At 45.2% G+C, this 13,357-nt stretch overlaps 1 protein-coding gene across 1 annotated transcript in view; it reads right to left on the bottom strand.

Moving 5' to 3' along the window:
• Window positions 1-5,639: 5,639 nt before the first annotated feature.
• The window catches only part of LOC119377124 (decapping and exoribonuclease protein-like), a 28,954-nt gene continuing 21,236 nt past the window's right edge, over window positions 5,640-13,357 (bottom strand). The window contains exon 5 of the mRNA XM_037646722.2: window positions 5,640-6,055. Within this exon, the coding sequence (XP_037502650.1) occupies window positions 5,920-6,055 (136 nt within the window). The 3' untranslated portion in view covers window positions 5,640-5,919. The remainder of the gene's footprint in view (window positions 6,056-13,357) is intronic.

Raw genomic sequence — 13,357 nt, 5'->3', positions numbered from 1 at the left:
GTGCAATAAATGCAGGCGGCATGGCTTCATTAACTTCACCACGTTTACTATGTGAAAAAGCGGCTGACTGCTGTCAGTCACTTGTTCATGTTCGTTGCAGGAAAAAACTTGGGGAGTGTCCATACGGTCTGTGTTACAGCTCTAAAGGGTACTTGTTTAATCGATTCCTGTACTACAGCATACCTGCAATATCCAATACCTGCAAAAATAACCTGCATACGATTCAAAACATTCAAGCCCAAGCTCTGAGGATAGGTCTTGGCTCACCACGCTACATGTCAACGGCTGAAACCATTCCCATTCTTCAGGCTACTCGATCACGACGCACATCACTGTTCAGGCGATGTGTTACTTACTTCAGGTAATATGTCATGACCCCTTCGCACCACGTTCTGAGCCTCGATGCTGAGAGGCCCCGTACGACATTTAGTGCAACTCTCTGTGCACATCGTGCATCATTGATTTCGGAGTATTCGCCTGCTGCCAAACCGGTGTTGCATCCGTGGTGCTTGAACCATCAACCAGATCTACTGCATCTGCACTAAAGTAATTGAGCCTACGCTTTATGTACGAAACCTACAGTATTCACGTGCACATCTACACCGATGGCTTGAGCATGGCGTCCAGTTCTGGTGGTGGGGTAGTGATGCCAGCAAGAGGAATAATACTGCGACTAAAGACATATCACATGTCACTACGTCTACCAAGGCAGAACTAGCGGCTCTGCGCAGTGCCTGCCCTAGAGTTCATCGACTATAATAGACCTAGCAAAGGGTCGTTGCTTTCCGACTCGAAAGAACATTCAGGATGGATCCCTGTGACAACTGAGATATTTTCTCTTTCGGCAATTCATGCGGATCTCAAAACTATGCCAGGACGCAAGGCCAGGGACTCAGTATATCACTGGGCGATCTTGAAGACAGATCCAGACCAGTGGCGCCACGAGGAAGTGGCACACCGGACCCGTCCCCCCCCCCCCCATCCCCAATTTTTTTTACCATGGCATACAGACCCCAAAATGGCGCTCAACCACATCTGCCTGCCCGGCCCCCACTTCAGATCAAGGAGGTGCCCCCCCCCCCCGAAATAAGTTTCTGCCTACGCCCGTGGTCCAGACGAGATTACTTATCGTTCTTTGGTATACTGGACCACCCTACTGAGATGTGGGTTCAGTCCGAAGAACTTGTTAGCGATGCATTGTCTCGTCACCTTAACCTACATATTTCTGACCCGGAAGCTTACCGAGCGCACAGGTTAGGCACATGCGCCGATAAAAATACTCCATCAATTATCAAAATTTCGCCGTCGAAGGCCAAGGATGCTCTCTTGGCGCAGAAACATAAGTTCAAAGGAACCGGTGTATCAGCTAGCGAATATTTTTTTACAGAAGTACGCGAAACTCAAGGAGGAAACTAACGGAATTCGCAAAGGCATCAGGGCAACCGTATTTGCCACGCATTAACAAACTGATCATGGACAAAGAAAAAACGTACGTTTGCTGCGCAGTAACTGACAGCATTAGCGAAATCAATTCACCGCGAGCACTGAATACACAGGACCATGCGGCCACTGTATCTGCACGTGCTGGCCCTTCTGGCGCTTCCTAGCTACGTGCGTCTCGCTCCTGTGCGAAAAACGCTTCTTTCTTTTTCTTTAACAATGTGTGAAGCATCCTGAATAAACGCGTCGAATTGTCTTCTGCTATTGATTCCTGCTCCGCTGATATCGTTGACTCCTGCTCCGCGATAAGTTGTTGGCCTGATGGAGACTTGGCTTTCTGCAAAAGTTAAAAAAGAAGAAATCCTGGATTGTGAGAAGTGCTCCCAGTTGTGACCGTGATTACCTGTCTCGCGCTGGTGTTCTGCTGGTGGTTGCCGATACTCTTGTTTCTCATATTATTCCTGTTCAAACTTCACATGAACTTGTGTGCGTACGCGTGCTCATTGATCCTCGCGAAATAATCTTTGGTATTTGCTATCGATCACCAACTACATCATCATCCTTCTGTAATGACCTACACGACGTTGCAAATCAGGTTTTCGTCAGATATCCAAAATCGCCTTTGTTCATCCTTGGCGGCTTCAACTTTCTTAACATCATGTGGGAAGAGACTCGGTTTCTTGCAAGCATAGCTGAGCTGAAAGTAAACAATTTTTTTACTTTCTCACGAATTTAACTTAACTCAGGTCGTTGAATTTCCCACTCACATTACTCCCACTTCCGCTAACATATTAGACCTATTATTACCACTGCACGTAACCTCGCTTCGCCCCTAACTCATCTACCGGGAATTAGCGACCACTCTATAATACTTTAAAAGCACGGGTTTCCGTCAAGAAAAAAAGAACTTGTTATCCAAGACTATAAAAGGCACAATAAAAAGAAGCTGGCAAGGCGGACTTTGCTGGAGTGAACAGGGAACTACAAGCTTTTGTTGACTTATTTTTTCGCTGGTTTTGAGCAGCGATCAGTTGAGCAGAACTGGTTAGAGTATAACAACAAACATTATCCATAATTGATCGCTTTGTACCTAAGAGAAAGGTTTCATCAAATCCTCGTTCTCCATAGTTTGAAACGCATTAAAACGTATTCGCAATAAAAAGAACCGGGTATTCCGACGCGCAGAATTAACAGCCAGAACTGACCATTTGCCATCCTATCAGATATTTAACCGTGAACTCTGTATTGCGCTTTCGAAAGTCAGAAATTTAACCACCTTAAGTTTTGGACCATTATTAAACTACTAAAACGCGACATATTCAATTATTCTAGTCTTGTGTCCCAGTTGCTCTTAGCGAGTGCTGCAATGATCTGAATGATGTCTGCTGCACACTTTCATAAGAGCACCTCCACAGTATTTCCGCGTTTAACAAAAATCAGTTTCTTGCAAATGGACCCCATCGTCATTGATGCAGTTGGTGTTAAAAGGTTGGTTGTCAACTTGAAAGTGCCTTCATCGGCCGGTCCGGACTGCATCTCATCAAAAATGTTGAAGTGTACGCAAGTCTATTATTTATTATTATTGCCAAAACTTTTCGAACAGCCATTACAGACGTTCACACTGCCATCTGACTGGTAGGCTGGCAAGGTGGTCCCTCTGCATAAATCTGGTGATGTTCATTAGCCTTATAACGGCCGTCCGATATCATTAGCATCCATCCCAGTAAGAACCCTAGAACATGTAATATACTCACACCTCGTTGAATACATTGAGTGCAATTCCTTCTTCAGCACTTACCAGCATGAATTCTGTTAAGCAGTTTCGCACGAAACAAAGATGCTGCGTTTTATGAACGACATACTTGTTAACGCAGAACTTGAACTTGATACTGCATAAAGTTGGATTTCGCTAGAGCATTTGACTCCGTCTCACATGAACTACTTGTTTTCAAACTTAGCCACTCAACAATGACTCCAGTGTACTTGCACAAATTAAGAAATTTTTCTCTTACCACCGCCAGTATGTGACAACTAAGCATTTTTGCTCGCCTAATTATGCTGTGACGTCTGGTGAACCACAATGGTCCGTTTTAGGCCCGCTAGTTTTCTTCATTTATATCATTGATCTTCGAATTTGTGTTTCTTCTTACACTGTCCGACTCTTTGTAGATTACTGCGTACTTTGCCAGAAAATTACTAGCTATGCCGATCATCTTAACCTGCAACGCGATCTAGATAGAGCATTCTAATGGTGCAACAAATTGCTTATGACACTTTTTTCAACTAAATATTGGAGCATGCTAGTTTGACGCCACACTACTGCCAGTTAATAATAATATCTGGGGTTTAACGTCCCAAAACCACGATATGATTATGAGAGACGCCGTAGTGGAAGGCTCCGGAAATTTCGACCACCTGGGGTTCTTTAACGTGCACCTAAAGCTAACTACACGGGCCTCAAACATTTTCGCCTCCATCGAAAATGCAGCCACCGCCGCCGGAATTCGATCCCGCGACCTTCGGGTCAGCCGTGGAGCGCCATAACCGCAAGACCACCGTGGCGGGGCACACTACTACCAGTTGTCCGCGTACTTAACTCCCTCAATAACATTTCATTACCATCTGTTGATAATTATTATATCTGGGTATTCACATCTCTTCTAATATTTCGTGGAACATGCATGCAGAATATGCGACTAACAACGCGAACCTCATGCACAGTTATCTGCGCCGAAACGCTTCCCGGCACACCTTCATTGAAGTTAACACTTTACGAAACATTGGCATTACCCAAATAAGAGCACGCGTGCACCGTATGGGATACAACTCATGCCATTTCATTCAAACTCTCGAAGCCATTCAGAATCATGTAGCACGTTTCATCTCATCCAGTTATTCACGTCATATCAGTGTCACGCCCATGAAGAGCACTCTCTTGGCCGCGAGACCGAGCGGAGTCACCACCTAGCGGCTTCTGGCTGAACCGCGCCTAGTGTGGATTGCTCCATGCGTCGTCTGCTAGCCCCGTTATATTTACATGTGCGCGTACGTCACGCAGATCCTCAAAAGGCGGTTTGTTTCGTTGCGTTAGTGCAGCTTTAACCGCTCGTACGTATGCCTAACACGATGTAAAGAAGCATTTGGCCTCGATCGGCTGTATATGTTCTGTAATAAGATCAGAGAGTGCACTTGGCGAGAGTGCTGTGTGTGGTCGTCGTACCCTCCGTTCACGAGAGCCATATCAGTGTAGGTGCCGCTCTGTGGTTCAAGCGCATTACAAAGTGCACTAGGCGTTGCCCTAAAGATGAGAAGTATTAAATCTCATGGGAATATAGCGTTTTAGCGGCGCGGTTTAAAAAAAAAGGCTCGCATGTACTCGAGCGTTGTGGTTAGGTGTTTATACGTTACGCGACGAGCTTTAGTTGTGTACGGTGCTGGTCTCACTAGAGAGAAATATTTCTGTTAAGTCACGCCTGACACTTCGGTACTTAAATTGTTCCCTAAAAAGAACAAAAAATGAAATGACAATTAAATCGCAAAATGAATGAATGAATGAATGTTTATATGATCTTGAGTACAAGTTCAAGAAAGGTACAGGGACAAAAGGCGAGCGACGCCTGACAGGGGCCCCTGCACCCAAAACATATTAGGACATCATGTTACATGGTAAAATGATAGTTCATTGGCAGTGTACAAAATACGCAAAATCGTTATACATTTACATACAGTACATTAAGACCACAGGACTTAAACAGTATTAATTTGACATAGTTTTTCGTGCAACTATTGATTCTGAGTTGCCTTGCGCAACTTGTGACGAAATTTATACAAAAACACCCGTGTACTTAGATTAAGGTGCACGTTAAAGAGCGCTGATGGTCAAAATTAATCCAAACGGCGTAGTTTACATTTATGCCGTAGTAATTTCACGCGAAGCCACATTTTTTTTCTTTACATTATCTTGAGCGTTTGTGTTGCGTTGTTTAGGTTGACGGAAGGCAGCGGACGTTATTCGTATGAAAAACCGTACTTTGGTCCCGTGAAATAACCGGACCTTCGTCCTGTTACTGGAATAAAAACAAGCGTTTTTGCTCCGACGTGAAGATCCTCGAGTTCGATGGAAACTGCACGGCGGCGAGTCGAGGAAGATGGGCTGTGGACGCGAGGACGTAGAGTCCTTAGTTTCTGTTAATTATATTCTTCAGAAATAAACACACCGCCAAAAGGAACCTTTATTTCGCAATAAGTCTTACAAGGCATGGAAAGCATTTTCAGTGATAAAATCGGTTACATATTGGTAAAATTGAGGAGAAGCGACAATGCTCACATTCTGTTGAGTGACATCGCATACCTTGGCTGCATAGCCGTGTGTAAGAGTCCAGTACAATTTCAACCATCAGGCTCTTGTGATGCCGGGGAATGCTTGTTCGGATGGTACACTTATGCAGCTCACCCACCATCAAAATTCTATAAATGGCTTTAGCTGGAAGCAATAACGTCGTAGATTTCATGGACATACCAATAGGGCAGCACTGCGTATTTATCACCAGGCTTGCACGAAATAATCCTTTTTCCTTGAATGTTCTCCTCGTTCAGGCGGTCGAAAATCAAGACTCTGAAGCAGGTCAAAACACAAGGGGTTGTAATTGGGTGCAACCTATTTCTGAACCGTCCTCAAATATATATAGCAGAATTACAAAAGCTTTTATAGCCATTTATTAAATGCTGTTCCAAAATTCAATTAGACCTGACAAGGTATAAGTTGACTTGTACCCCGGTATTCCGCACACTGCTTCTACAGCCATCTATGCAAATGCGCCTCACAGAAGCACGTAGCTAAAGCCAGAGTTGTAGCAACATTAAGTGAGCAACGCCGATGCGCTAATTATTTTCAATAGAAGGTGTGTCTTTGCAACGGTGATTCTTAATGATAACTTAGACACAGCGTTTTTTTTTGTCAGGCGTAAAATACTGCTCGGAAATTACAGCGATAGAGTTCGACAAAAGCCTGAAGGAGCAAATGCAGAGCATTGCTGGAAAAGCTTTTGTTTTTATGGAGATTACTAAAAGTATTTCCGACAGGATCATATCACTTTTCAGTGCCAACCAGTGCTTTAGAGCAGAGGTAGAAACTCTTCTAAAGAGCTTCGCTATATGGTCATATTTCTAATGCCTCATTTGTCCGCTGGCAACTTTAGCCAGGGAGAACGAAACCTTTTCGTGCTTATTAATGCGAAAGGATTATATGCCCTATGAACCGCAAATCCAGCGAGCATACGGCGTCCGGAGTGAACATCCGATGGCGAGAAAACTCATATGACCGAGATGACGTCACTTGCGTTTTGATCCCAATTAGAAAATTGAGTTAACCGACTTACAAAGCCGACTTGGCCTACTCCCAGAATGGTTTTCGCCCACGCGCCACATTTGCGTGGCCCACTCCAAGAATTCATTTAGCATCATTCGAAAATTGTGTCCAATGACTTGGCCAACTCCCAAGATTGCCTTTGCCCACCCCAAAAATTTGGTTGGTCCACCGTAAAAATTCGCATTGCTCAATTCAAGCCCATGACCAAGAGATGACATGATATGACAAGTTTCAACTACGTGAGACTGCAGCAGGACGTGTACGCCAATGTCATGCGGACCTGTCAGTCTGCTCCGTGCATGTATGTGCACTGCTTCCACATTCTATGCACCTAAAGATAATTCAGGGCTTCTAACTTTATTCGCAAATACATTGCAGCTCGAACAACGGCTTTGGTAACGGATTTGGTAACGGATTTACCAACAACGGATTTGGTAAGTGTGTATTCACAATGTTACTTTTCATATATAAAACGGCCCGTTAAAAATGAGGTAACTCTTCTTAGAGTATTGTTTTAGAAAACTTTACCGAAAACTTGTATTCGTTTTCTTCGGCTGTTGGCATTTATAATACAGGGAGAAATGGTAGAAAGGGTTAGATAAATGAGGTGCGAAAGGCGATTAGGTCAACGGGAAGGTAAATATCCAGTCTTCTAAAGTGCACTGTAGAAAGGTTGAAAAAAACGCAGAGAGTGTTGAAAAGAAAATCGAAAGGAGAGAAACCTGGAGCTCAATAAAATAAGAGCACACACAAAATATCCGAGAGTCTGGGTCGTTCAACGAGTTGATCCTATCATCCAGTATAGCAACATTGATTCGTAAGAAAGTGACTGGTCGTCAAGGCGTGCCAAGCCAACGCTTACGAGGGATACTGTTTCTGGTAGCTGTCGCGACGACCACGACGTAGGAAGAGTTAAGATGCTTTCCGTGCGGCTGCAGTGGACACAGGCAGCCTTATCAGTCACATTCCGACGGGGCAAGCAAAACATTTCCTGAATGACACTAAGTCAGGGGCTTGCGAAGTACAGTCATCTCTATTCAATACTGCACAAACGGTACGATTCATTTGGACTCTTCCGAGTCGAGACAAGTGTACTTCGCAAGCAACCCGTCAGAAAGACGGGTGGAGGATTTAGGTAAAGGTGGACATGTGGGAAACTGTGAATGTTCAACATGCAATCGACGCGCAGCCAACGACCGAGCAAAGCTTTCTCCACATGTCGCTCGTGTCAGAGCGGCGGGGTGCAGAAGCGCGGTACGAGGCACTGGCGAAGTCTTCCGAGTTCGGAGGACCTCCGAGCTTGGAGGTACCCACACACTACGCGACACCCGCGACAACTGCGCGGCCAAAACCGCCTCCCCATAGGGCCAACGCACCGTTTTGTAGTGCAGAGGACCAGTCTGTGAATTCAGTGCTATGTAGCGTTTCCCATGGGCAACATTACGTCACTTCGCGCGTGAAGAGCAGGACTGGACAGGCGCTGGAGAGGGGTGCGGGGTTTTTCGAAACGGACCTCTGTCTCTTCCCTCCTCCCGAAAGAGTAGGCAGGCGTCGTGCCCCTGTCGGTGGCAGTTGCGAGCTTGCGCTCTCCCTCTTTTATCTGTCTCCTTGTGTATATGTGTATGCAAATCAAATAAATAAATAAAATCTACTGCGCAGCGTGCATCGCTGTGATATTCGCAATATGTCAGAGCCTAGGCGTCCTGTACGAATCAGCGAGCTTGTTTGAGATGTGCAAAAAAGTCGGTTCCTGTTTACTAGCCCTTTAACTTTACCCTTTTTTCTCACATAGCGGGACACTTATTTCTCACATAGCGGGACAGGAGTAGAAAAAGCAAGAAGTAGTAGGTTACCACAGCTACACCCTCAAGCCATTTGAGGCTAACTACATCACTACTGAAAAGTAAGCACTCGCACTCTTTAAAGAAATTATGTACTTCCATACATAACAAGACGGCACGAAGTTCACTTTACCAGTTTCCAGGCCCTCACTTCTCTGGAATATGACCGAATCCAAAGGGCTGATCGCCAGATGGGTAAGCAACTTTCAGCTTTGTCCCCACCATCTCCCACCGACCTGAGCCTCTTTTAGACTGATGGAGATGCTTTGTCAAGGCTGGAGACGTAATCGAGCACAGAACAATGAGAATAAATAAATAAAATAAGATTGTGGGAAGCCAGAGCACAACCGATTTTTTATCGAAGGTTCGTATCAAGTCACCAAAAGCTTGACTGCAGGGTGCTTTCTTTGGACCATGATAATCCAGAACCTGTAGGACACGACAGATTTTAGCACACCTCCGGTAATCTAGTTTGGAGATTTACGCGGCCTCACGCGAAGTCAGTTCGTTCACGCCCTGTTTTTCATGACAAAAAAGTGAAATATAAGTAGCCTACGTACGCCATGGTATTACTTGCCACTCGAACCTGCCTTTTAAAGTTGTACACCTCGAGTTTGCCGAACTGAATAAGAAAGTAAGAGTCAGAAAAAGGCAAGCTTTTTTTTTTACTGAGCATATATGAATTTATAACGGAACTATGGCGGCACGAGCAGCAAAAGTAGATGTATTACACAAAAAGTCATCGCTTTTCTGAAAAGTAACATGTTTAGGACTACCCGGGAGATTGTGTGCAGAAACTGTCCATCTTTCAAGACAAAAATCAGTAAGATCACAATGTACCGATTATGTTTTGTGCGTCGTACCATACCACGGTGAATGGGCTTCCAGAGCGCGCTAAACGGGATGTCAAACGGTGCACAAGGATGTACCATCTCTCTACTGGTGGATGGAAATTATTTTTAGCTCTAAAACAACTCAATCGCTTCCACACCAGTGGATTTCGATGCAGCGCACAGTTCACTACTTCATGAGAAGCTCTCATAGTGCAAGTGGACCTTGTGTTGAGACTCTTAGAAAATGTAAAAATCGTTAAGTAGAAGGAACAAAAACCGCAGGAGGAGAGGTAACCTAAAGGAATAAAAAAAAATCGTCAAAATGCATCCCTCTGGCATCCCTGAGGTTTAGGTCACCGACCTCGTCCTAGTTAGGAAAGTAATAAGAATCCACCGCCAAACTTTGTCGTTCCATACATGACCATGACACATGAGACAGTGGATGAGCGACAAGCCGAGCCCCTAAAGTGCTACGCACTTATAATACGGCGGTTGCGACTCACGCACTGCCTGGACATGCGTAATAGATGTGGCCGAAGGTTACTGGTGGTGCTTCGCAAGAGCAACTTGAGCGACCCCTTCAACAAAGACAGTGCGGTGAATTTATGGCAAATTGAGTGAAGGCGAGCAAAAAGAAAGTTGGCAGCCAACTTCCTCGCACGCGAAGCCTGTTGTGCCTAAGCATTGAGGACTCATCGAAAATGATAGCAAAATTGGATAACGTCTTCATGCCCGACGTAGGCTGTGTAGTCAAAGCGTCATGTTTCTTCACCTTACCATTGCTCCGACGTGAAGTACTGCTTAGGGTCATCCTGAATGTGTCTTCATCGATGTAGTTCTGAATATGCTGGGTATTATGAGGTTCGGGCATACTGGCTCTAACGCGTTTAGAAACTTTATCGATGTTCTACCTCGTGGAAAATTCTGCAGTTTGCATTGCGCAGGCGAGCAAGCGCCGAAAAGCAGGTCGATCACTTCAGTGACGGACGTTTTGAATGAAAGTAGGTTATGTTGAGATGTGCCATCAGTTGTTATGGTTACAGAGGTAGGTCCGCCACTAAGGTAAAATGTGACGTTGGTAAACTTGGTAGAGTTATGAAACTTGTTATGGGCGCTCAACCGTTCGTACGCAAAAGATGATGATGATGATATGTGGTGTTTAATGGCGCAAGGGCCAATTGATGGCCAAAGAGCGCCAGTTCATGAGACAAAGGATGTGAGCAATGGTTGCGGTAAGTAGCTGTAAAGGGGCCTTAATATTCCTCGCGCTAAAGGCGGGTAAAACATATATATATATATTAAAATCATGACAGTGACGTGAAATATGTGTAGTGGAATGAATGGCAAGTGGTCGCAAGAATAAGACTATGAAGATATGACATCAGCACGAATGCCTCGTCAATGCCCTTGAGTCCAAGGGCCGCGAGGCAAGTGCTGTCTTTAACGTATTCACCGCAGCAGCGACCTCTGTTTAGAGGCCGTGCTACGGATCACCTTGATGTATGACATGAAAACTCTGTACGTCGTTTAAAAAAGCAGACAGTGACTGATATGTAAAAAGCGGGTCCCTACCGATGAACATTGAAGGATGAAATGGAAATTGCTGCCGGTAGGGTAATAAAAAGTGCTTTTTTCTGATAGCATCGAGTTCCTTGCACTGAATGAGGACGTGAAGGACAGTGAGTGGCTGACCACATCTATCACACAAAGGTGGCTCGCCACCGGACAGAAGGTGTGTGTGTGTACTGTATGTGTGACCGATCCTAAGTCTGCAGAGTGTAACTTCTGTGTGGCGTGATTTTGATACTGGCGGCCAGTTACCGAGATGCGGTTTGACAACGTGTAGCTTATTTCGTGTATGCATATCCCATGTGGTCTGCCAAAAGGCTCTGAGCTTTCTTTTCAGGAAGTGTTTTAGGTCTAGTGGGGGAATAGCTAAGGATGTATTGTGACTGTTTTCGTGGGCAGATGCTGCTAGCTGGTCCGCCAACACGTTGCCTTGAATCTCGCGGTGCCCTGGCACCCAGCACACTACGACATGTTGTTCGAGTGCGTATATCGTGCATAAAAGAGAATACAGCGAGACAAAGACGGTGTTTTTGTGTCTTTTCAGAGTTTTTAAAGCTTTTACCACGCTTAGAGAATCTGTGTAAATAACTGCCTTTTGTAGTTTTACTTTTTGAATGTGTTTAACGGCCGCAAGTATCGCGTAAGCTTCTGCCGTGAAGATACTTGATTCAGGGTGTAGAGTACCGGAATCTGTAAAGGATGGCCCCACGGCTGCGTAAGACGCAGAAGTATTGGACTTTGAGGCGTCCGTAAAGAATTCTGCACAAGTGTATTTGTGTTGTAGTTCAAGGAAGTATGTACGGATATGTGCAATAGGCGCGTGTTTCGTTACTTCCATGAAAGAAAGGTCGCAGTCTATAAGGTGCCACCGCCACGGCGGTAGTTGTGCAGCGGGAGCCAATAGACAGTGTTCTAAAAGTGGCACACCCGTTTCCTCAGCCAAGCCCCTCACACGAAGTGAGTAGGGCTGTCGCACCGAAGGACGGTGGTCGAAAAGGGCAGAACTAGATAAATCATTTATTGTGGGGTGTGAGGGGTGTTCTTTGTCTGCGTTCACTTTGAGATAGTATAGAAACGACATGTAGGATCGCTGCAGGTGGAGCGACCACTCGTTCGATTCGACGTAGAGGCTTTCCACGGGGCTGGTGCGAAAAGCGCCCGTAGAAAGACGAATACCCGAGTGGTGGACAGGGTCAAGCATCTTCAACGCGCTTGGTGTCGCAGACTGATATATTATCGCCCCATAATCCAGGCGCGTGCGTATGAGGCTTTTATAAAGATTCATCAGACACTTCTTGTCACTACCCCAAGTAGTGCGTGACAACACCTTTAGAATATTCATGGTTTTAAGCACTTGTTCTTTATATACTTTATGTGCGATATGAAGCTTAGTTTCGTGTCTAGAATTACGCCGAGGAATTTATGCTCCGTTTTCACAGGCAGCCGCTGACCATGCAGATTAATGTCCGGATCGGGATGGAGGCCTCTCTTTCTTGAGAATAATACGCAAGTACTTTTTTGCGGGTTAAGGCAGAACCCGTTCTCGTCTGCCCATTTGGTTACCTTGTTTAAACCAAGTTGCACCTGCCGCTCGCACATTGAAAGGTTGCAGGATTTATAACCGATCTGCACGTCGTCGACATATGTGCAATAAAACATATTCCGTGGAATACACAGACGTAGGGAATTCATTTTTATAATAAAAAGTGTGCAACTCAGGACACCACCTTGCGGCACTCCAGTTTCCTGGACAAATATTCGGGACAAGGCATTGCCCACTCGAACACGAAATGTTCGATTGGACAAGTAACTCTCTATTATATTTAACATTCTCCCGCGTACACCTAAGTGGGACAGGTCTCTTAATATTCCAAAGCGCCATGTGGTGTCGTAGGCCTTTTCCATATCGAGGAACACCGAAAGGAAGAATTGTTTGTGAACAAAAGCGTCGCGAATTTGTGCCTCGATACGGATAAGGTGGTCAGAGGTAGATCTACCCTCTCGAAAACCGCACTGGTATGGGTCAATTGATTTGTTTGCTTCGAGGAAATGTATAAGTCGGCGGTTTATCATCTTTTCAAAAAGTTTACACAGGCAGCTTGTTAGTGCAATGGGCCTGTAGCTCGCAACGGAGGATGGGTCCTTGCCCTGTTTTAAAATAGGAATAATAATGGCTTCTTTCCAGGCCGAGGGGATCTCACCGGAAAACCAAACAGCATTATATAGGGAAAGGAGGGTTTTTTGTGTTTCAAATGGCAGGTGTTTCAACATTTCATACACAACACGGTCGGAGCCTGGGGCGGAAT

Source organism: Rhipicephalus sanguineus, unplaced genomic scaffold (genome assembly GCF_013339695.2).
Source record: "Rhipicephalus sanguineus isolate Rsan-2018 unplaced genomic scaffold, BIME_Rsan_1.4 Seq358, whole genome shotgun sequence".
NCBI lineage: Eukaryota > Metazoa > Arthropoda > Arachnida > Ixodida > Ixodidae > Rhipicephalus > Rhipicephalus sanguineus.
The sequence above is the reverse complement of the archived record's forward strand: the minus strand, read 5'-3'. Positions and strand labels throughout refer to the sequence as shown.